General features: G+C 38.6%; 1 protein-coding gene and 2 long non-coding RNA genes across 3 annotated transcripts in view; 1 reads left to right on the forward strand and 2 right to left on the reverse strand.

Moving 5' to 3' along the window:
- Positions 1-18,292, forward strand: part of LOC101849766 (Parkinson disease protein 7 homolog) — a 22,462-nt gene extending 4,170 nt beyond the window's left edge. The window contains exons 2-6 of the mRNA XM_005098999.2: positions 1,645-1,802; positions 3,592-3,753; positions 6,505-6,574; positions 15,244-15,324; positions 16,987-18,292. Coding sequence (XP_005099056.1) covers positions 1,719-1,802; positions 3,592-3,753; positions 6,505-6,574; positions 15,244-15,324; positions 16,987-17,147 — 558 coding nt within the window. The 5' untranslated portion in view covers positions 1,645-1,718 and the 3' untranslated portion in view covers positions 17,148-18,292. The remainder of the gene's footprint in view (positions 1-1,644; positions 1,803-3,591; positions 3,754-6,504; positions 6,575-15,243; positions 15,325-16,986) is intronic.
- A 3,214-nt stretch (positions 18,293-21,506) lies between these two features.
- On the reverse strand, positions 21,507-22,270 carry LOC118477734. Its single transcript, XR_004858574.1, has 2 exons — positions 22,156-22,270; positions 21,507-22,113 (listed from the first exon to the last, which is right to left on the reverse strand). It is a non-coding gene; the product is annotated as an uncharacterized LOC118477734 (long non-coding RNA).
- Positions 22,271-23,593: 1,323 nt separating this feature from the next.
- Positions 23,594-25,559, reverse strand: LOC118477735. Its single transcript, XR_004858575.1, has 2 exons — positions 25,372-25,559; positions 23,594-24,118 (listed from the first exon to the last, which is right to left on the reverse strand). It is a non-coding gene; the product is annotated as an uncharacterized LOC118477735 (long non-coding RNA).
- Positions 25,560-25,759: the final 200 nt, after the last annotated feature.

Genomic DNA, 25,759 nt, shown 5'->3' on the forward strand with positions numbered 1-25,759 from the left:
TAATTCCCCTTTCTAAGACGGAAAATGTCTAAGACGGAATTATTTTCTGGCTCCCTTGCGATTCCGTCTTGCACAGGTTCGACTGCATTTGGATTTTTATACGTCGACGTCAAATGGATCGAACTCTAATGTAGAATCTAGATCTAGGCAAGATTTCGTCTAGATCCTATAGTCAGATCTACAGTACAGTCTACATGTAGATCTAGAATTTAGATTCTAGATTTAGGCAATCTAAATCTAGATCTAGAAAAATCTAAATCTAAATTTAATAAGCTTATATAGAGTGGCTAGCCGTAGGCCTACTTAGTCCAGATCTAAATCTAGCTGTACTTTGTTTAAGGCCCTATAATATATTGACCGAAGACCTATACAGGTCTCATTAGATCTAGAATCTAGATCTAGATATAGAATCTAGTAATTATTCAGGTTTAAAGTAAGTAATACTAAATCTAGATCTAGATACTTAAGGTATTGCATACTAAAATTTTATGCCCAGTTCTATTTCTCCGAATGCTCGGGAAAATAAACTTGAACTGTATTTCTCCTAACTGTTTCCGTTCTCGAGATTTTTTGGTTATTTACGAATGGAGTGGCCCTCGTGTATGTGTGTGCGTGAGAGAGAGTCTGTGTGTATGTATAATAAGGTGTGAAAGGTGTGGGGGCGAGGGCGTGGGGGAGTGGAGGTTTTTAAAAATAGTTTTTGCTTTAGGGGTGACTAAATGCAAAATAGGTTACTGCCAAAGTCGAGCCGTCTTGTTTTCTCGCAGTACTTTTGGAATTTGAAGGCATTTTCAAATGAAGTGTATAGCGTCCAGGAACGTTGCCCCAACCACAATTGAAGTATCTGAATATTCAAACGTCTAAAAATCTCTAGCTCTAGAAATTGAAGGGGGGCTCTCGTGGCCTAAAGGTTAAGGTGTTCACCTCTCAATAAAAGGTCCTGGGTTTGAATCTGGGTAGCGACCGAAAAATTTTCTTCTCTAAAAAATTCTCTAGCAATGTTCTGTCGTCTGCAATCATCTCCACTTTCTGCCCTCACCCCCTCACCTCTTTTGCCCCCTCTTCTGGGCTCCTGACTCTTTCTGCAGCCTTTCTACTGCTACTTCTTGGCTCCTTCTTACCGCTGTCTTATAGCCACACCCCTGATCTTCTGGTAGGAAAGATCTACACCTAACCTACTCAGACAAGGGCAAAAAATCTCGGAGGTCCCGTGTGCAAGTTGCGCGCGTTAAAGATCCCTTGGTGGTCTAAAATTTGTAAGAGTAGGCTTCGGCCGTCACCAAGGAAAAATTGAAAATTTCCTACCAACTGTAAATGTTTGGTGTTTCCCTCGCGCTCATAAGCAGCGGCCCCTTCCTGAGCGGTGTGTACTGAACTGTGTGCTCTGCTTCTCTCCCAGGGCCCCAAATACTTGCATCTCCACAGCGAGTTGCTGAAGTGAATGCCATAAACATCACCCCAGTACACTCCCCACATCAGCTTTTGTGATACCATTACAAAACTCAAGTGACAAGCCTTCAATTTTCAGGTCGCCTAGCCTGTGTTCCGAACCCCCAGCCTAAAAATAAATATTATTTCAACAGCCAGAGAAATTCTCTATTGTTTTTTTCCCTAATGTTAGGTTTCAAATGTTTTTGTCCTCAGGACATTGACCTCCTTGCTTGTCAGGATCATTTAAAGGTTGACTCATACTACTCATAGACTGCCCACCTGCCACAATGCCTTCAGCTCTCGTGTTTTTGGCTGAAGGAGCGGAGGAGATGGAGACTGTGATCTCTGTAGATGTTCTTCGACGTGCAGGGGTAAGGAATGTTCTTAGTGCCAAGTATAGCCAAGGTTGGGTTGATAACTCACTTGATATTACATGATGCAGATGGCTTTGGTTCAAGCCTTTGAAGCGTTGTTCTTGAACTAGAGAGTTGTTTGGGTTTTTTTCCAAGGTCTCTACCACTGTCCTCAATGGAATCAGAGACTGACATTAAATTCGTAGTTCGGGCCTCTTAAATAAGTTTAACCTGCCAAATGAGTGTTAAAACCCATACAGAGGGTGGTTGGAGGGTGTCACAAGTAGATCATTGATCATATCCTACATCTTTTCTTTCTCTTTGCTGCTTCTGTCCATCTTACTTTTTACCCCAGCACTAAGTGACCATTATTGTGTTGATGTGCTTCTCTTTCTTCAAAGAAACTAACTCGTACAATTAGGCTACTGATTAGATAGTACCGCTACTGAATACATTGCAGGCATGTATTCATTCTGCTTATTTTCTTTCTATTTCAGTATTTTAGGAAAATGTGGAATATTCTGTACCAGGTGCATTACATCTAAGTTGTAGTGGGGTTAACTGAGAGATTGCAGGTTTATCTTTTTGGACCAGGAAAAAGTATGTCGGAATCATCGGGATGTACAAAGGTGTTGAGGGAGGGAGGGCTAAAAGTTACTTTAACGCTGTAGCTATGATCCAAACCAATAGATCTAGTTGTTCTTTGTGTACTCCCTAGCTCGCAAAGGCAAACCATTTTTATCTTCTCTAGTATGAAAATGAAAACATCTTATTTGTTTGAGTAGATTGTCCGGCTAGAAGAGGTCTAGCTCAGTCATCTCTGTGACCTTTTCTACTTAAAAAAGAAAAATTACAGTAGAATCCTGTCAGAACGAGAGGGAGGGGACCGGAGCAAAATGTCCGTTATAGCAGGATTCTCGCTATAAAGGATCCAGTAATAAATTCAAGGGTAAACTGTAAAGTAGGCCTAATCTATGAGTTTGGTGTTCTGTTTATTTCCTTTTGCTATCTCCGCTGATGATGATTTTATTTCAACATGACCTCTAGGTCTTACTTGATAAAAATTCGAATCAGATTTCTTTTTCTAGCCCTAGATCTAGTGATGTTGACTGACGGCTCGCTGTTGGCGATCAGAAAGAAAGGTCTCTGGGCTAACCCACGCCACCACACCCTGTGGTGCATTCCGTCAGCTTGCGCACTTCACACATTCACTCCATCCATCACCTTGCTGTGACCTCTCCATCCCCGCATCGGAGAAGTGAGAGGCATGGTAGGCTTTAATAATCTAAACTAGGCTTACGCTGGCCTATCATGCGATGCGTTCTGCTTGTCTGCGCATGCCACACCCTCCCTACTCAGTTGTTCCGGCATTCATTGTTGACACACATGGACTCTCCCATTCTTTGTTCCGCTTGTTCACCAACTAATTTCTCAACTGACGAGGTTTTACATTATGTATAATTGGCCCATGCGCTGTGCACAGCAGCAGCAATATTCCGCTATAACAGACTCGCATGTTTGTCTGATTGCGCGATAGCAGTATTTTATTTACAAAGGTAAAGAAGAGAAAAAACAGGGTTTTAGAATAGTGTCTTTATAACAGACTTCTCGTTTTTTACGGACTCGTTATAAGTGGACTCCACTGTACATGTTTCTGGGTTTTTTTATAACACATATTTTCTTATTTTGAGCCTGTATGTTCTGGTTTTGTTTTCTTGTTTTTTTGTGGGGTTTTTTTGTTTAGTGCATTGTTTTCTGGATTTTTCTGGTTATTTTGTTGTATTATTTTCTTAATTTGTACTTTCAGATAGATGTGACACTTGCAGGCCTGGGTGGCGACGGTCCTGTGTTGTGCAGTCGGAACGTGAGGCTGGTGCCCGACAAAAACCTGAAGCAGGCGCTGTCAGCAGCCCCCTATGATGTGCTTGTTCTCCCTGGGGGAGGAGGAGGATCCAAGAAATTAAGCGAGGTAAAAGCAGATATTAAAATTCTGACTGGCTAGTGTTTTTACCTTTGAACTTGAAGCAGAAGAAGAAGTGTGCTGTTGCTGTTATAATGATAATAATGAATTGTATTTATGTTGCCCATTTTCATCTCGACGAGATGCTCGATATACATTACATTAAAATATATAATATGTACGGGAGAAATATGCATAAACGAGAAGATTTTTAAAACAAAAGAAACTACCCAAAAAAATTACACGTTTGCCATACTGGTACATTGGTAAAATCCACTATTACCATAAACATTATTTATATTATGGACATAAAAATGCAAATCAGTAGCTATGTAGCCTAAAATAGGGACTCCTCTATATACAGTGGGACTCGAATTCAACAAAAACTCGGGTTCAACGAACGGAAATGGATTCCTTGGGTTTTTTAAAAATTCATTAAAATCAATAAAAAATTATTTGGATTCGACGAACACATGAACAAGCTTGGATTTAAGGAAGTCCCTTTGCACAGTGAACTGCCTCCACTGGAGTGGGTTCACTCATTTTTCCACGACAACGAACCTTATCTATTCTTGGAAACCATCCATGGCACCTGCATCGTAAACCATTATTCACTTATTGTTAATTTCTTATGCGACCAATCAGCGACCTTCTTTCATACCAACACTTGCGTTGTTAGGTTCGGACGGGCTGCCAGCACACGTGTGACTATGTGTACACGTGTCTTGAGGGAGGGAGCACAAGCGGTCCGGGCATGGAACGTCAGTAAGAATATAAATGCATCACAGTCATTTTTTACCTCGGGCTATTGATCAAATTATATTGTTTTGACATAGATCTACATGACAAATTGTGTGCTGGTCTATGGAAGCGAACGTTGCCATATATGCAAGGTTCTACACAGCAACACAACTTGTTCGGCAAACAATACATACGTCATAGATGACACAAGTGTGCATTTGAACGAATATATGTCCTTTTGCTCAGTGTTTGCTTGGTGGAGTTCAGTGTATTTTCCTGGAATTTCCTAGCGTGTATTTTCCTGGAATTTTCCAGCATTTCTTCAGTTTGGCATGTTAATAGGGATCTATAGGCCTACCATTTCACCATTTTTTCAGTATGGCATCAAAGAAAGGAAAATGCCTCTCATTTGAAACCAAACTACTTGTGAATGAGGAAGCTGAAAAGGGGCTAAAAAGCAGGCATTAAAGGGCACGTCTTGTTACTTCCCTTTACACATTACCTGCTGGGTACCAGTATTGTCAGTAATGATCATCTACCCAAAAAAACACCTCTGTTTTCTGTGACAAACACTCAGGTTACACTTAATTGGAGCTCAGGCATAAAGACTTTGTTAAATCCAATTTTTCATATGAGGCATCGTTGTTAAATCAGTTGCTCATCAAAATATGAAGATGCCAGCATTTTTCTGCTGGTTTGGCAATTTTTAGCCTTTTATGTCTATTTAAAAATTATTTCTATGTGGGTTTTACCGAAAAGGGTTGATTAAAGGCACAATTAATTTAAATTTGCAGTTTCCAAGGACTCTCAAGCTATGGAAGTCACCAAATTTTGGCGGCCATTTTCTCGCTAATCTCGACTTCTCTGTCTCTATTCAAGGTGGATGGGTTTTTTCATAGAAAAATAGACAAAAGAACAAGCTTTAAGATAATGCTAATAACTCCACATGTAAAAAAATTGACACTTCAAAATACAATATCTCATCTTCTAGAAAAGATAAGTAAACTGAAAAGTTTAAAGTGCATAATAATCAGGAAGATTCCAGTTTTCAGAAGAGCACAAAGACTCAAAATGACCCATATAGGTGACATATCCCTGATTTCCTCAGACCCTCATTGTCTCGATTTAGTCCACTCAAAGTTAGTAATGATATTCATACCTGGGATCTACGATCGTCTCACTTTCCTCATTCCCCATATTATTCCCCTTCTTACTCATAATTTCGAAAAACTTACAAATCTAAATCAGAAAGTGAAATTTGCTGCTGTTTTTAACTCATTTTGGTGTTCACATTTTGCGAGAACATGCATCCGTCCACAAGACTAGACTTATGTTTATTGATCATTTGCATGCCTAGCAGTAAACTTATGCGAACAAATTTGTACCGATATGCACGTTTTTAAAATTCTCGAACAAGAATCCACACTGTGCTGTTGGCTAAATCTCCCTACAGAAGAATTAGAGCCAGATGTATAGCAAGATGTACATGTAACGTTATCTTGGCAACTAGGAACGACAAATTTTGCCAGTTTCCGTGACATCCATGGTGCGGCACAAAGCTAAAAATCACACGTTATTGTTACATACCGGGTACGTCATAAGGCAACAAAATGGTTAATACGTTTAAAACACATGGTAGTAGTCTTTAAAAAAATAATTCGCTTTTCGATAAGCAACAAGTGAAGCTCTTTAAGAATGGGTGGTGCGCTCTCTCATTCTATCTTCTGTTTCCTCATAATCAATGACTGCGTTGATTTGGATGGGCCAGAGAGGCAGAGGTAGACCAAGAATAACTTATTTTGAGAGCTTGAGCAAATGTATGATTTGATAATATGTTTGATTTGTATTGAATATATATATAGATTGTTATGCTACAAAAAAAAAATGTGCTTTTTGAACTTATTGATAATAATGTTCGTTTTGTGTTGTTTTTTGCAGTAGCCATAAATTATCATGTTGTTTGTTGTGTCATCTTGTCTGTCTTATCTTGTCAAGAAATTGTTTTTGTCATTGTTATAGTCAGAAGAAGTCAGAAAAGCCTTGCTGGAACAAGAAAATCGTGGTGGACTGATAGCAGCTGTGTGTGCTGGTAAGACCACTGCTGTTGTTGTTTCATGCCTGTTCCAGAGGATGGGAACTGTGGAGGAAACTCCTGTCATCACGGTCAGAACTCAATAGCTTAAGCCATTCTTTTAAAGGTATGATGAAAATACCTATTACTTGTTGTACATGATTCTCAATATAGCAGGGTTTGTTTAATGGGAGTGCTTATTTAAGCCACATAGGTAAGGGAGGGGGGTTTAGCTTATTAGGCCTAAATAAGGTAAAGGAGGGGGGTTTAGTTTATTTAGGCCACACATGCTCAAACTACCCTTTTCAGGCAACTGAGTTCGTTCCACTTTCATAATGGTGCACCTTTCTCATTTAGTACAGTTTTGTCTCAGTGTACAACTTACAAATCATAATCGTAATGAATATTGTAAGAACAAAGCACAATACGCAAAATTTTGCTCAATCCCAATGGTTTGAATGAGGGCCAGATTTTTCCTTCATGGAGGGGCAAAAGCTAGGCTACCATTTTGGCACACTTTGGTCAAGTGAAAAGGTCAAATCCTCCGAATGGACTTCCGGGTCAAATTTGGGGTATAAAAAGTGTGTACACAACGTGGCTGAGTTACACTATCTTTGCCTGAGTGGCACTCTCTCGTACTGTCTCGTAGTAGTACATGTAGCAGTAGTAGTAGCAAAGATCGTTTAGAGAGTCTTTGGTAGAAGATTCTATCTAGTAGGCAGTTTAGTGAACGTGCACGCGGCAGGGTGAATGGGCCTCGATAAGCCCCGTAGACCTTTGTGATTGGCCACGAAGCCTCGTGTTTTGATGGGTCTAAACAACTCAATGTTAATCGCACTGCCACATCCGACAGACCTACATCTTTTTAAAAGGAAAAGAAAGATCATCAAAATGGTTGAATTCGCGTGAAAATGGATTCGGTAGAACTGGAACTATTAAAATTTGCTTCTGAAAACAAGGCAATTTTTATAACTCGATGAAATAAACTACTGGCTGTGTTATTCTGTATAAATTCTGAAACCTCAGGACGTATTGTTATTATTTTCCTACATCTTTTGACGCCTGAGCTGTAGAGGTTGAAGTTTTCACAGCACTATAGGGCTTTCCGTAAAAAATGCATAGATCTACAAAAGCCGAACCACCGAATTGACCGGTCAGCGACCCGGGCACCCCGCTCTCCCCTGTACACTGTGATAACGTGTTACTTCGGTATCGCATTATTCAACTATTAATATGTGCGGCTATGGCAATTGGGATGTACTGACTGACAAAACAATTCACAGTTTTGTTTTTATTTTACCGTATATTTGACTTTAATAGTGCAGGTGATAGCTAGATCTAGATTCCCTGTCTAGAATCAGTAGTAGCAGGCCTATGCTAGAAGCAGCCAGAGAGCCTACAAATCTGCTAGATCTCATTGCAATCTAACTCATTGCTTTGCCTTTGGGCTTTGGAATTGAAATAAAATGAATTGCACAGTTCTAGTTAATTTTAGATTCAGCAACTAACTGTATTTCCAGAGTTAATGATAACAAATCTCACCATAACAATCACTTTTACTTTTATTAGAATAATTAGATCCAACTTTTTTTTCTAAAATCTGTTTTGCGCAAACTTAAGATTTTCTTTACTTGTAGAGCACAGAATTTACATTGTAAGCCTCTGCTCAGTCTTTCAGTATACATAATAAAATACATATAAATAGATCTAGATCTATATAATCATTTTATGTTATTTTCTGGATATTTTTGAAACTCCTTTTTTAGATATGTCATAAAATCAAATTGTGCCATTTTCATATAGCATTAGCAGTGGACTTTTCAGACAGCAAGTCTCTGATTCGATATTAAAAAAAAAAAAAATGCTAATCAATGAAAATTGCAAATTGATAATAGTATAGTCCTGTAGAGGATAGGTGGACTCCGGGGTCTGCATAGCGAAATACTAGGTTTTAGGATGTGAACCCCGGAGTCACCATAGTGAAATAAGGTTTGGTTTAAGTAAGGATTGGTGGACCCCGGGGTCAACGTAGTGATAAATAAGCAGGTTTAAGGTGGACCCCGGGGCCCGGGGTCTACCTAGCGAAATACTAAGTTTTAGGACAGGTGGACCCCGGGGTCACCGTAGTGAAATAAGTAGGTTTCTTTAAAGATTGGTGGACCCCGGGGTCACTGTAGTGAAATAAGTAGGTTTAATTTTAAAAGGATTGGTGGACCCCGGAGTCACCATAGCCGAAGAGGAATAAGAAGGTTTAATTAAGGATTGATGGACCCCGGGACACCTTGATTAAACCTACTTATTTTACTACGGTGACTGCAGGGTCCACCTATTCTAAAACCTAACTAGTATTTCGTTAGGTAGACCCTGGGGTCCACTTTAAACCTACCTATTTCACTACGTTGACTCCAGGGTCCACCAATCCCTAAAATGAAACCTAAATCTACATGTACTTATTTCACTACGTTGACCCCAGGGTCCACCAATCCTTAATTAAACCAAGATCTACTGATTTCACTACGTTGACCCAGGGGTCCACCAATCCTTAATTAAACCTAGATCTACTTATAATTTCACTACGTTGACCACGGGCTCCGCCAGTCCAACTATAAAATAAACTGAGATCTACCTATTTCACTATGTTGACCCCGGGGTCCACCGATCCTTATTTAAACCTAGATCTACTTATTTCACTACGCTGACTCCGGGGTTCACATCCTAAAACCTAGCATTTTGTTAGGTAGACCCCGGGGTTCTATCCTTTTGGCTAGATAGACCCCGTGATCCGCCTATCCACTTCCTTGATAATAACTGAAAACAATACATGCCAGTTGTCATGAATAGTGAAGAAAAATGTGAAAAAAAAGATAATGAGGTAAACTGTAATTTGTCCAAAAAATTGCAAGTGCAGGTGAAGATCAAAAGATAATTTTATTTTCTGGTCATCTTTTCACGGTTTATAAAATGTTCCAGTGGGCCTACTACTAGATCTATGTCTCTGAAGAACATTTTGCTTGACTTTATTAGCTTTTTTCATGTACCGGGTACTTGAAAGCATAGAATATATATAGTTTCACACAAATGTATGCACAAAACTTTGAAAAAGAAAGATAAAGTCATTGTTGTTGTGTTTTTTCTAACAGAATCCGTTTTATGTTGAGAAAAGTGCTAAAAACAAGTTTTAAAATTTTAAGAATGCCCATAATAATAATAATATTAGGAATCCGAAAAAACTACCTTGATCTAGTTGGCTTACTCTTTAATAACCATGAGCAGTTAAGAAAAAGAAAGAGAATGATATAGGATTTGTCTAAATATGACAATTAGCAATAAAAATATTGTCCATTTTGTCCAATTATCCTTGCAGGTAAAATCACCCTGCACTGTACCTCAATAAACACAAAAAGAATATTTCTGTGACTTTGTATAAAGGTGTTTTGTAGTTGAGTTCTATGTAAAATTCTCAACAAAATAATGTACATTTGGACCGTACAACGAGATAGACACTCATGCTCACAATAACATTCACACATTACACACACACACACACACACACACACATACAAACACACAATTACATTTACTCTCTCTCTCTAGATCTCTCTCTCCCCACAACCACACACAAAACAAACACAAACACACACTCACACACACTCACTCACACACACTCAATCACACACACACACACACACACACACACACACACACACACACACACACACACAACTCTTACCCTTGGTCCACTTTTCATTTAGTATCATCCTCTATTTTGAAATAATCCCCCGCACTAAATAAAAAGATCAGTAGAATCTCGACCTTCCGAATGCATGGTTAGTTCAAGAAATCTACCATATGATGTGGCCTAAATAAGGTAAGGGAGGGGAGGTTTAGCTTATTTGGGCCTTATGTGGCCTAAATAAGGTAAGGGAGGGGGGTTTAGCTTATTTAGGCCACATGTGGCCTAAATAAGGTCACCCTTGTTTAATATACTAAAAATGCTATTATTGAGACATTTTCACTTTTGCTCAAGCCACAAGGTTGACTTAGGTAAGGACTATGTTTTTTTAAAGTTTACCCAAAGCAAAAAAAAAGTATTTAGCTATTGCATTATGACCGTGACATTTTGTTCTGAGATGGGAACTGAAAATCAGGCTAGGGTGTAGTGTAAAGTTCTTCTTTGGCAGGGCCTTTTCCTGAAATTTCAATCAAGTCACTTTTTATCATGACTGTGCATCCTTGGACAAGTGCTGGTGTAGAAGTTTCCTTAGCAAATGATTGAGGATTCAGGAGGTATATTTCAATGAGCCTTCGTAATATTTTTGGAAATAATAGTATATATTTTTATATAAAGCATTTTTTTATTGATGAGGGCAAGAATCATTGCATGACAAAATACAACTGTTTTGTTTTCACAGTTTTATTACCAGCGGCTTCATATGTTCAGATTATGACAACTACACCCCTTCCCACATCACAGAATTCCTTTTGATTTAGAATAAATCCACCCCCGGCCCTTAAGGAAATATGTTGCTCATATTTCTATATATATTGAAATGAGGACCTTTCATACTTAGCTTAACATTGAAATTACACATTTGGGGGTATAGAGATTGACGAAAAAAAAAGATTCGAAACTCACATTTTTTACAGTCCTTCGCCGATAGAGGCTAATAATGGTCGCAGAATGATGAAAATTCATCAATTGAGAAGTTTTGCTCAATTAATTATGCTCCGATCTTCTTCAAATTTTGTGAGGATATAAAACAAACTAAGATCTAAAACTAAATCTACATGGATTTTCAAGTAAGCAATTTCAAAGATTTTACGGCTTCTACACTTTAGTGTACCCACAGTAATGATAATTTGAGGGGGGTAGGGCTGTTCAAAACATTTTGCTTAAAAAGTACTTTACATATTATCCAATTTTCTTGTGATATTGCACAACATCATAATAGACCTGTGTACAAAGTTTCATCCAATTTGGTTCACAAATTATTGAGCAATACGAATTTCTGTGGAAAAAGTTTGTGAATGAGAAAGTCACGAAAAACGACCAAAAAAGTCTTATTCACTCACAATTTCTCAATATTTTGTTCTCATTCTGTCTTGTGTGGTGTCAATTCCGGAAGCTCAAAAAGTGGAAAAATGAGCTAAACAGCGATACCAAACACTTCAGAGAGGGGTGCAGTGTGTTGTTTGAATTACGACGTTTCTTGGTTCAGTTTTTGAGTTGTTTTTCAACAAAGCACAAGAGGAAAGACCTATACCTACATATTTCAAGGGCAATTTATGTCTGGAAGAGAATTTTCTTTAGTATAAGTATAACAGATCATATCGATGCCCCCATGATCAGACCTCGTAGGTGCCAGAGAGATAATTTTCCAGGAGAAGGAAAAAACTGATTTATTTTAAAACTGCGTTGTCAAACCTCTTCAATTTCGCATAAACCACTCAAAACAATGTAACTAAATGAGGGTAAGTTACTTTTAAAAAATAGATATTGATTTTATTATGTTATGATGCTTACGAGCAATGATTACACTATCGTGGTTGTGATCAGACCTCGTAAGCGATGACTACTGCCGTTTACAAGGTTTGGTCACGGTGAAATGTTGGTAAAGTGCATACTCGTAAGCTACAATATTTTCGTATGACAGAAGAACCGACTTGAGTAGATGGTGGTCAGGACACCTTAGTGAGATCAGGGAGGTTAGGGTTTGATTCCCGCTGGGTTATAATTAAAACATTATCATTTGCAATCTCATGGCTACCGCACCATGCACTGGATACAAGAGAAGTACCAGGACTGGTTGCCCTTTGCCAGAATAACGAGGCTGGATGATGCGCGTAAATTGTCTAACCCTTCATGTGCCAGTTCAATAATGCATTTTTTTATTTGCTCATTTTACATACACTTCTTAAAGCATATGGAATTTAAATTTGAAAACAAAAGATTAAGTTATTTGTCAGCAACGTCAAATGAAAGAATAAAGATCATGCACATGGGAGAACTTTGGCACAGGACAAAGATCTCCAAAGTCACATACACACACACACACACACACACACACACACACACACACACACACACACACATACACACACACACACACACTCACACATAAACACACACAAACAGACACAGAAACATACGTAAATATTAGTAAAATTATAATGAAAAAAGTGATATTGAATAGAGGGCTATTTGCATGATAATGGCCGAAACATTGTGAATAAGATACTTCGTGGGGTGTCTTCTCTACGTGTCTTAGAACAGCATTTCTATTTTGTTACAGCAACCATCTAAAATAGATAAATCACTGTTTTACAGTTGGCTTCAATTCAAAGGTAATCAATGATTCATAACGCAAACTGGACGACAATTCACCCTCTTATGTCAAACATAGCATCTCACATCCATTGTCACCAAGTTATCTATTGTAAAGTTGTGCTTTAGAGACAAGGCGCCAAGAGAACAGACTGAAGGTCCATGGCGATTACACAGAATTTTACCGTTGTTGGCTGCAGCCAGTTTCTTATCGTTGACCTTTTCGGCTTGAGCTTGTGGCTCTTCTTCATTGAAACGATTCCAAATGTCATCACTGATTTTTCCGCCTGTATTGCCCACACACAGGTCGCACTGGCGCGTTAACAGACATATTTTGCTCATGGAAAATGCCCCTGAATATAGATGGCCAAATGCAGTTTTTGTTTTTTTGTGGTGACAAAGCTCAACGTACATCTGCGAAGTTCGCATATATATACTATAGAAAATTGGCTCAGTATACAACTTTCCTGTTTTGCTTTCGACAATAATGATAACTTACTTTGGATAATTATGCAAAGAAATCTTCAATAAGAAATGTTTTTGCGCCGATGCTTTCTGGTAGTGAGGGTTGTCTCTAGCGGCAGTGTCTGGGTAACGCTGTGTACTGGCAGTTTCATTGGTGACAGAAGTGTCTCGATCCACTACAATGCTCCTAATAATACACCAATCATCAATAGCTGAGGAACATGCTTTGCAAACACGCAGTTTTTGATGTTCTTCTTCCAAAAGATAATATTCAACATCTATTCATGTCTAGAGATGCCCAGGACTCTCTTCCGTTTTGGCGTTTAATGTATGCTGCTTTTCCTTCTCAGTGCAGGGGCCAGATATAATTGAGAACTTATTGTCTGTCACTTTCGGAAAGTTCTTTGCACTTCAACCCAGCTCTCTTGCATTCACAAGACCTTTTCTTTTCTCATACGGGTTTGTTTTTATCATTCTTGCTTGCATAAATCCGTTTGTTAGAAGTTCTGCTTCTGTTCTGGTGGAACGTTCTTCTATTGTAATTTGTTTTTAAAGTCAGACTGTCCTCATGATCTGGTTTAGATGACATATACTGTGGGGAACCAGGGCTAAGAGGGCAATGTTGCTTCCACAATGGGTGGCATATGAGCAGACAGATCAGGGGAATCTGACCAGAAACGGGATACAGGGTCGACCTTGAGTAAGACATGAGGTGACTGAACATATGGATTTCATAAGTGGGGTTTCAGAACTAATGCAGGCTCGGCAATGGGTGGTGAGTGACATATTATAGGGTGATCACATTGGTGAACCAGACGAAGCAGATGGTTCAGGATTGTCCGTAAGGGGTACAGATGGGTGTGGTGAAGCAGATGTCAGAAGTGAGGCCGATTTGACAGAAGATGAAGATTCGTCGATTATGACTGATACAAAACGTGTCGAAACTGGAAAACACAATGAATCTGGTACAAAAAGTAGATAGGGGTTGCTTTAACCACTCCTAAGCGTCGATGAACTGTCTCGAATCACCGCGCTCAGCTGTAATCAAAGCTTATAAGCGGCAGGATAGCGCTTACGGGTTCTGATCACAACCGCGTTTGGGGAGGGGTGAACTTACGAGTTTTGTTTACTTGCGATAAAAGACACTTTTACGCAGTTTTTTCATGTAAACGTTCTGTTGGCATGTGGACGGTAAGCAGTAAAATGTGATGGTGTGAAAAAGTCAATTTCACAAATTTGTCACTTACGAGGTCTGATCCCGAGGGCATCGATATGATGATGTGTAGAAAAATGGTTGAACAATCGAAATTCGTCAAAATTGAATGTTCGATGAAAATTCGATTTTTGACTTGATTTCCCACCTGCATATCCCCTTAAGTTCAGCTAATCTGCGTATCACAATTCTAGACATTTTCTTTTTCACAGAAATTTAGCTTCAAATTTTTCACAAACACATTTTCAACACACACTTGTTTTTGAATCCCTTTCACTTTCATCTGAATAGCGTGCCTCTCTCTCAGAATGCACTTTTTCCAGTTTGAACACTATGCTACTGTCTGTGAAAATTAAATGTTCTATTTAAATTTAAGCTTTTCGTAACTGAATTTTTTACTGTTATATATGGAGAGCTAGGTTCTCTAACATGTTTTTGGTACTCAAGTTCTTGAAGTAGTCACATAATTGTACTTGTAGCCTGGATAAAGAGAGAAAAATATCAACAATTAGATTAACATTTCTTAGGCTTTTTGTTTAGCAGAGCTGATGAAGTAATAGGAGTTTACTGTAGTACATTTTGTACCGTTTCCGTATATATATATATATATCTGAAAGCCCCTGCATGAATAGGTATTGTTGTGAAGAGGAATAAAGTTTTCTTCGTTTACATTCTCCTTCACAGCCCCCACTGCCCTGCTGGCCCACGGGATTGCCAAAGGAAAGAAAGTGACCTCTCACCCTAGTGTGGCTGACAAGTTGTCTGGTCAGTGGTTGGTTTCTTGCAATAAAGAGTTTGTTTGGGTATTTTATTTTTAGCAGAGACAAAAAACTAGTCTTTTTTTGTGTTTTTCTAATCAGGAATTACAAAACAAGATAATCCTGAGCCAGACCATGTGTTAAACTATATTTGATTTTGTGTGCCAGATGTTGCTCAAAAACTAGGAAAAATTGACTTGAGTTGCCGAGGGGGAAAAAAGACTGTGACGTTCAACGTCCGGACGGCTAGTGCCCCCCCGACACGCACACACAGCCACACGTGTGCAGGCTGCCCATCTGACCCCGTCACACGCCAGAGTAGACACGTGCGCGTGCCAACAAAGCATGTGTTGGTATGAAAAAAGGCCACTGATTGGTCGCATGCAATCGGCTAAGTGAATAATGGTTCACAATGCAGGTGCAATGGATGGTTTCCGGGAATAGATAAAGTTCGTTCCGGGAGAAAAATTAGCGAAGCCACGTCTGCGGGGGCTGTTCACCCTGGAAGCGACCTCATTGAATCCGAGCTCGCTGATTTAAGTGCTCGTTGAATCCGGGTTACCCGGTACTTTTTTTATTTTAAAGAAGAAAAAAAACGGGGAATCTATCTCATCTCGTTGAATCCGAGCTTGTTAAATCCGAGTTCCACCGTACTAAAGCGTTGAATGGATGGGTGGGGTGGGGGCTGGGGGGACAGAAAGACAGTCAAAGCAATGATATGCACCATAAAAAGTCGGGAGCAGATAGCCTAAGAGGAAACTGTTGGTGATAGTCATAGCTGTCCCCGTCATTTTATGCGAGAAAAATTCTAAAATTATGCAAACTGAGCCCTAAAATGTGAAATTATGCGATTCTGATAATATTGACAAAGAATGTTAAAGGAAAATAATCAGAAATTATGCAAAAAATGATCAAATTTTGCTAAATTATGCAGGGTGCATAAAACCACGGGGACAGTCATAGAGACGACGGCCCAGCCATGTGGCTTTCCAAGCGACTACCCCCGACCGTAAATTCATGAACGACGTCAGAATCATAGATCTCTATATATTCAGAGAAACATTTCTCTTGTGATACGTTGAACAAGTACATTAGAAGTTCTTCGAGAGCAGCTGATTAGGCTTACTAATACTTGACTAATCTTTAATCCTATTGAGGCCTGCATATCTAATGTCCATCATTACAAGCAGTCACCAGTCAGAAACCTTCTCTCAAAGATGCATTTTCGATGACTAATCAAAAAACATTTCAGTCCCCTAACCCCCCAACATTTCACCGACCAGTCCTAGACCTAGGCCATGTGTCTGTGGAAAGTTGGGTGTGAAAACGCTGTCCGTCACTCACTTTGTTCGACATGAGGGGCAGTCTCACCAAATATCCGGTTTTCTAGGCTTGTCTTATGCAAGCTGTGCAGGTTGTAGTGGAAATTTCTCCCTGTCAAGCTTTACCTGTCGCCATGTTTCGCGGATCAGAGCGTGCGTTTAGAGGGAGTTACTGTGCGTTTGTACGTCTAAATTATACAGTAAAAAACCCGCCAGATGACGAAAGTGTGCGTTTGAGCAGAGCGTGCTTTTGTATGGTGTGCGTTTAGGTGGAGACTACTGTATTGGCCAAAGTTTCCCTCTGAATAACCATGTTATTTAAAAAATTTTTTTTACCCTGTTTACAGGCGACTATTCCTACTCTGAGGACCGTGTGGTGGTGGACGGTAAACTCATCACAAGCCGTGGGCCAGGAACTTGCTTTGAGTTTGCCTTGGCCATAGTGACGGAATTGATGGGCAAAGAGAAGGCGGAATCGCTGGTGGATCCCATGCTGGTCAAACTCTAAGTCTCAATTTGAATTAGTTCCCTTTGTTTGTTTTGGCTTTTGAGAGGCCTTGACCTTGAATGGGATAACGTTTTAATAAATTGATTTTAAATTCAAGTTGATCCACATCTTTGTGTTGGTACTCATATATATAATGCACCATTATTTGTTCGAGGTAGAGACCTTCCTCTGATGTTTTCTTTATCCTGTGACAGTCAGACTAATTGGGTTGTGTGGTTAGAGTTCAACTGAAAAATCATGTTTTTCAATGTAACTTTGTAACAACTTTATACTAGTTCTAGTACAATGGAATCCTGTTATAACGAGAGGGAGGGGACTGGTGCGAAATATCTGTTTAAAGCAGGATTCTCGTTATATATAAGGGATCCGGTAATAAATTCAAGTGAAATGATAAAGTTGGCACGTTCTGCTTGTCTGCGCATGCCACATCCTCCCCACTCATTCGCTCCGGCCTTCATTGTTGGCACACGTGAGCTCTCCCATTCTTTGTTTGGCGAGTTCACCTTGTTTCTCAACTGGCGGAGCTTTACGTATGTATAAATGGCCTATGCGCTGTGCACAGAAGCAGCAATATTCCGCTATAACCGACTTGCGTGTTTGATTGGGCTTAGATAGCAGTACAAAGATAAAGAAGGGAACAAACACGGTTTTAAAATAGTGTCTTTATAACAGACTTCTCGCTATTTCAGGACTCGTTATAAGTGGACTCCACCGTAGTACAATAAGTACTCTCGAGTTGTTATTTTTCGACACTATGTTAGTTTTGGGAAGATGATTTAGTTGACATTACCCAGCTCCCAGCCCTGCTTTGTTACCATTGTAAATTTGTATTTCTAATACATGTACTAGTAATACACATTATTTTTACATATGTCTTTGAGAGGAACATGTTTGATGTCTGGTGCTGAAGTAATACAAATCTTCTATCTTCCTCACTAGTGAGGGGCCTGCTTCAATGGAAATTTTAGTTTCTTTACTGGAACTTCTATTTTCTTGGTCTTGTGTTATTTGAAGAATGGTGGGTCCCCCACTTCTTTACTGTTCAGTGCGATACTTGGCCTTGTCTTTCGTTGTTACTGACACTGACAGTAGACTTACTTTCATGTTACCATACAAAGTTGAATAAAATTTGTCAAACAAGTGAATAGAACAGCCTTTATTTTTTTTCTTTTTGTATTCTTAGTAGTAGTAGTAGTAGTAGTAGTAGCACAGTGGTTATTATAGCACTAGTAGTAGTAACAGTCTGTTATGTTATAACAAGATTTCACCATAGTTAGAGAACAGGAAAGGAGGTGAAAGGAGAAATTTTTCTAGAGAAGAAAATTTTCAATCACTGTCAGGTTTCGAACCTGAATGAGAGGCAAACACAGTTTCTCTTGACCACGAGAGCCCCTAGTGAACTGTTTGAACCTGTTTTGAGCCAGTGGGGCAATAAAGCAGCCTCTCATACCATGAAAAAACTATTGTGTTGCCCTCAATCTGACCCACCGAGTTCCCCCCAATATAATACTACACACATCCTGGCATGTACACCCAAAACATACACACCACAAATCCTGTAACTCCACCTGGGTCACGTGACATGCAGCTACAAGCAACAAACAAAATCAATTTTGAGGAAAAGTTTTGACCTACTCCCTGCAAAAGATGGACATTGATGTAAATTGGACAGAAAAAACAGGTTGGAAGCAAGCCTTTGCTTTACAATATATAGCTGTGAAAGAGTATTCCAACAACCCTTTTACATTTAGCAAGATCATTGACCGATAATTGGATCAGTCCAAAAGCTTGTTTTGCCTCTTTTTTTTCCAACAGAAAACAGCAGAGCACAAACGCAAGCAATTTCCTCCACATCTATTAAATATAATGTTTGAAATAGATCTAGAGAAAACGAGCAAAATTAATTAAGACAGTTGTATCTAAGCGCAGTTCAAGTTTGCAACAAAACTGACTAGATAGACTAAAGACAGATTTGTCAGGTGCGGTACAAATGCATCGGTACTGGCCTTGTACTTTACTTTTACACAAGACCGTAACCTTAAGGCTTGGTATTTGTCCCCTCAACTTCATCAACCTAAAGCACCCATGCTTATTTAGTATAGTGGAACTCGGATTCAAAGAACTCACAAAAATTCAGATTCAACAAAAGGAGTACAATTTTCCAGATTTCTTCGGTATGGCATCAAAGAAACGAAAATGCCTCTCATTTGAAATCAAACTACTTTAAATTGAGGAAGTCGAATATGTTATACAAAACTTGCTCGTTGTCTGTAATTATCTACACAAAAACTTCATGTTTGCTATATTTATAAATACGAACTCTCTGGTCAACTAAATTGAAGGTCAGGCCGGACGACTGTTGAATCAGAGTTGCACTGTACCGGTACATATATCAATTTTTAAAAAAAATGTTTAATGAATGCGATACAACATCCCAGCAGAAACACGATAAAAATATTCTCCCCACTCAGGAATCGAACTCAGGTCTCCTGTATGTAACACAGTGAAGCGCCCAACCGCTAAACCGCAGATGCCAATGTACTTGACTTTTTCTTACTACAGTGGAGTCCACTTATAACGAGTCCGGAAAAAACGAGAAGTCTGTTATAAAGGCACTATTCAAAAACCCTGTTTTTTTCTCCTCTTTACCTTTGTAAATAAAATACTGCTATAGCGCTATCAGACAAACATGCGAGTCGGGTATAGCAGAATATTGCTGCTGCTGTGCACAGTGCATAGGCCAATTATACATAAACTTGTTGGTGATCTTGCGAAACAAGGAATATGAGAGCCTATGTGTGTCAACAATGAAGGCCGGAGCGACTGAGTAGGGAGGGTGTGGCAGACAGAATGCACCACAGGGTGTGGTGGGGTGAGGGAAAACACAGCGGGCGAATTAGCCCAGAGCTCTTTCTTTCTGATCGCCAACGCGAGCTGTCAGTCCACAACGCTAGGTCTAGCGCTAGAGAAAGAAACCTGATTCGATTTATGATCAAGTAAAAACTAAAGGTCATGTTGAAACAAAATCTTCATCAGGGGAGATGGCAAAAGGAAATAAACAGAACACTAAACCTATAGGTTAGGCCTACTTTACAGTTTCCCTTGAATTTATTACTGGATCCTTTATAGCGAGAATCCTGCTATAATGGACATTTTGCTCCGGTCCCCTCCCTCTCGTTATAACAGGATTCCACTGTACTATCTCAGAGTCAAACTGAAGATGAAACAAAAATTTTGTGTATTCAGAAATGCCTTTAAGTTAAGGCCAAAGATTAAGATAAAGTGTTTCCAAGTGCTGGACATTTTCAGTGGTCCCTCAACAAGACATTACCGGTCAAGTGGCATGGTTGTCTAATGGCATGGATAAAATAGAGCTAACTGGTTCTATTCCAAGGAGACATAGGTCCAGCATTGCCTCATGACCCATGAAAGTTGCCTCTCACTGTCAATTTCAACCCTGCCCTTTGTGTAAACTAAAGACAAGCTCTTACTTTGACAAGAGGAGCAAGTTTATGTCAGAGTTAATAAAGTATTTGAAGCTCGGGCAGAATATTGAAGTTGGCGTTCATATGACCTTATGCAGTTGCGAGTGCAGTAAAACCTCTACTAAAACAAAGCAAATATATTGAAGCTTGTCTTGTTTGAGGCAGTGAAGTGGCGATATCATGTCGGCTGAGACTGAGTAGTAGTAGCTATAGTGCGGTCAAAAATTCGTGGCACAGCTTATCCTCAAATATCTCTTTAACCGGTGAATCAATGTCATCCATACTTTGAACAGCAGTTTGTTTCAATTTGTCTTAACGAAATCATATTGGGGCTAGATTAAAAAACTTTTCTTCATAAATTTGTATAAAATACTTGAAATCTCTGTCTCACATAAAATGGTATTTCACAGCACTTCCCGCTTCTCACACACATTTACGTATATGGCCTACGTCACAGCTCATCAATGACACTTTTTACTAACAAAACTTGTTACAAGAAATCATTTTTATAGCGAACACAGTTTTTGCACTAATGCTTCTCAAAACAGGCGTTCATAAGCATAAAGTCCGGAATAGAAAGACATGACGAACTTGCTATTAAAAGCAATATTGCCCGAGCTGTAAACATTTAAAAATCTGTAGAAACCACGCACTTGGATTTTTTATTAGTATTTATGTAAAGAATTTTCTAGAATACAGCTAGCAGGCGTTTACAAAAATATTGATCTGTTAAGACAAATTGATACAAGTCATAGCACAAAAATTGGAGAACTTATGTTCAATAGTTGAGATATTTGACATTGTCGCGTCACGAATTTTTTGCCACAGTAGTAGTATACTGTGCAAATCATATCAGTGAACAAAACAAATTGAATTGAAAAGTTCAATCGGTTTATTTATTACATGCGGAAACGTATAACATTTCATTTCCGATACTTCACAAGGTCTGACATGAATCACCACAGCCAATTCATTCAAAAATGTTTGGAAAGGTGACCCTGTAGACTGGTAGTATCGTACCACAATCACAAAGTATCCATATGACCTTAGAGAGCATGCATCAGAATAACATTGAGCTGAAGATGATTATTGTTAATATTGCTCCTCATTTATATTATGCATGTGATCGTAAGCCTGGTTGTGTGCGCATGTTTGTGTGTGTATGTGTGGGTGTGCACGTGGTGGAACACCGAACCAATGTGCCAGGATCTGGAAAATAAAGATGTATCTTATATTTGATAGATCACTCCAACAGGTCCCTCACATTGATTGTTTGATAAATCGCCTCAACACCTACAACTACAGTAATAGGTTGTATTGAAATGGCATTACAGCAAATTCATACTTTCAAAATGTTTGAAACAACAGTACAACAGCTTCACACTTTCAAATAGCATCATGAGAAATTTATTACATCAGAACCAACTCAATTACGAGGAGTTCATAACTCTTGACGTGTTGCTACAACAGATTCAGTTCACCTGATTTGACATAAGAGTAACGCTATGACTGGTTCAGTTCACCTGATTTGACATAAAAGTAACGCTATGACTGGTTTATTTCATCAACTAAGCTGCTATGCAAACTTTGAAAGAAAGAGAGTGTGGAGCTCTCATGCTGGTAAGATTTTAAAACATTCAAGGCTGAACTTTACCTTACTTTTAAAATGAAATACATGTATCTCTACTATTTCACAAAGGTAGTAGAGATAATTTCCACCTTCAAGTTGAAGATTTGAAAATCTTACTGCCATACATGCTCCATATTTTCCATCTATTAAGTCAAGCTTTAAAAAAAAAAAAATGGACTTGGAATGATTGGAGGCTTACCTTTAAAAAAGGGCAAAGCTCAGACAGTTTTTTTGGCAAATGGTGTTTCCGACAGAATTGTCAGCGGAACATACATACAATTAAGGCTGTTCATAAGTTTTCAATGTATACTTTTTTTCTGCTCAATTTTTGATAAAGAAGGAAAACAAGGATTTGTATTTCTTTCAGCAGAATCCATGTTTTACTGCTGTATTATACTGATAGTGTGGACAGTTTAGTAAGTAAACCGTGCGGCTGAGCACATCCTACCTTCTCGCCCCTCAGGTTTATCGATGGGGAGATATTGGGTGGCTCATAACTGTGCAGTCAGGCAGTTTTGATACTCTTTCTAGTTTTTTTGGAAACAAAAGAACTTTACTATGATTACTTATGTATCTTTACTACGATACCTTTGTGAAATAGTAGAGATACATGTATTTCACTTTAAAAGTTAGGTAAACTTCAACCTTGAATGTTTTAAAATCTTACCAGCATGAGAGCTCTATACTCTCCTTCTTTCAAAGTTTGCATAGAAATAAGTTGGTGAAATGAATAATTGAGTTGGTTCAGATGTAATAAAGGCTACACAGGGATCTTCATCTGATGATGAAACCCTTGTTTCCCATTCTCATGCTGATGGAGAAAAGAAATAGAATTCAAGCGTAAAATCACATCATGCATAACACAAGTAGTGATATAATAAGAAGCTGGATAAAAATACAATTGCCATACGTTGTTTTTCTGTTGAGGCTATGTAAATATCTCTTTCAACAGCTTATATTTAAAACAAAGATACAACATCTAATAATATTATGCGGTCGAAACATGCATTTATAGCTTACAAACATGTACAGAAATAAAAAATAAATATAAGCACGTGCAAAGGCACAATTTATTTCATCTCATACATTGATATATTCATTTGATCATTTTATCTAATGAATTCAGAATAGGTTACTAAATTTCAAGACACTATTTAAAGAATCACAATAATAAATGGCATATATATATATATATATAATATGCACAAGCCTGACTACTTATTCTTTGTTTCCAGTAGATATATATGATGAGCTTTTGCCAATAGGTGGGTACCCAAAATGTAGCCCAGAGGGTTCATGATAAAGTTTTTAATATTTCGTTTTTACTTGAGTTTTTCTGTTCATGTATATCTCCTACAAAACATGTATTTAACAGACCTAGAGACAGCATGCTAAGCTGTATAACTGGCGTTACATAACATCAAGTCAAATTTTTTCGAACATAACTATGAAGAGACATTTTTTAAGAATTTGTACATATATACAAAATTATTTTAACAGTCTTCTTATTGTTTTAATTTTCAAACATAAGCATATAAAATGGTGAGGATCAGAGAAACAAGAAATTCTTAATGCCATTGTGTTTGCGCAACCAAATCTCTGTGTCTCCATGCCCACCCTTTCGTCAAATCCGTTGCCACTTATGAGGAGTCCAAAAATGCCAGCTATGGGTATAGGGCGTCACAATTATCATCCATCGCTGAGTGCAGTTTTTCCGTCTTAGCAACACAAGTCCATTCTTCCTCCATTAGCTTATTCCAACGGATGATCCAAAGCCAGAACCAACTCTAATCCTCAAGAGCCTCATTTCCATCATGATGTACTTGGTACCATTTCCTCGTCCTCTTTACTTTCACCTGTAGGAACATGCTTTGATAAAGCACACATACATACAATATGCACACAGTGATGTACGATTTGCTTTGACATCTCAGATTAATTGCTATTAACAATCAATTGCATAATGGACGCCAGAGTAACTTAAACCAATTTTATAAATAAAAATGTCTCTTCGACAGTTAAATTTTTTTTTCTAAATTACAACCAACAATGACATGATTGGACCTTTAACAATGTTCCATCTTTCAGTTTCACACTTTGCAAAACTGTATCATAGATATGGCTAGCTCCGCTAACCTCATGCTCAATTGAGCAGTTCTGTTTGGTCCGCTTCAGTCACTTTCAGTCACTTAAGCTCACCTGTCCCATTAACACACATCTCTTTCAAAACTACAGTAAACAGATCTTCAATTATTACAACCTAAGAAGGAAATTGCTACAAAGAACACATACCTACCATTAACAGATAGTTTTTTAACTTTAAATCAGTAAACAATGATGGGATCATACAGACAATCAGAATCTCAACCCACGATTTCTTTAATTGTCCAATGTTCCACACTCCAGAGGTGCATCACCGATACAGGCTAGTTCCACTTTACTTCACTTGAGTTGAGCAATATTGGTCAAGGTTCACTTTGGTTAAATGCACATACTTTATCTTTCACATCTTTAGTGTACGTGTCTTGATTCATTGAATACCTTAGGATGAAACTTTTACAAAAAACACATCCAAAATACACACACACCATTTATTACTACATTTACTTTCATCTTTACAAATGATGGAAAAGAAAAATGCATTCTTACTTTAATTTGGGGGGGGGGGGGGTTATGTTCATGTCGTGCCTGTTTATGATTATTGCATCATAGGCACTAACAAACTCAACCTCACTATGAAAATCGAGAATCCTTGTCTTAGCAGCGTCTGTAGTCTATCTGTAGCATGTCATCAAGGGTCCTCTTTCCTTTATAAAACGTGTCTTCCTTCATCACGGACACTAGGCAAGGGTCCACTATGGTCAAACGCAGTTACAAAAAGCCCATCTTTCTTCGCCACACAATCTTTCACATCTTTAATGTACGTGTCTTCCCCCATCGAATACCTTAGGAAGAAACTTTTACAAAAAACACATCCAAAATGCACACACGCCATTTATTCTTATTTTTACTCTCATCTTTACAAATGATGCAAAACAAAAATGCACGCTTACTTTAACTTTAATTGTGGGGAAAAAGAAAAACATAGGCAATAACAATCTCAACTCACTACGAAAATCGGGAATCCTTGTCTTAGAGTGTCTGTAGTCTATCTGTAGCATGTCATCAAGGGTCCTAAGCCTCAGTCACTTGTGTGGCTTGTATTTCTGCTCTGCCTCTCTCCAATATTCCATACTCCACCGACAATAGGCTAGTTCCCCTACACTCCATTTGAGTTGAGCAATACGTGTCCACTTTGGTCAAACGTCGACAAAAGGGCCCATCTTTCTTCGCCACACTCTCTAGTGAACGTGTCTTCATTCATCAAATACCTTAGGATGAAACTTTTACAAAAAACACATCCACAATGCATACACACCATTTATACTTATTTTTACTTTCATCTTAAGAAAAGATGGAAAAGAAAAATGCACGGTTACTTTACTTCTCGGGGAATA

Source organism: Aplysia californica, unplaced genomic scaffold, assembly GCF_000002075.1.
Source record: "Aplysia californica isolate F4 #8 unplaced genomic scaffold, AplCal3.0 scaffold00199, whole genome shotgun sequence".
In the NCBI taxonomy this organism is placed as follows: domain Eukaryota; kingdom Metazoa; phylum Mollusca; class Gastropoda; order Aplysiida; family Aplysiidae; genus Aplysia; species Aplysia californica.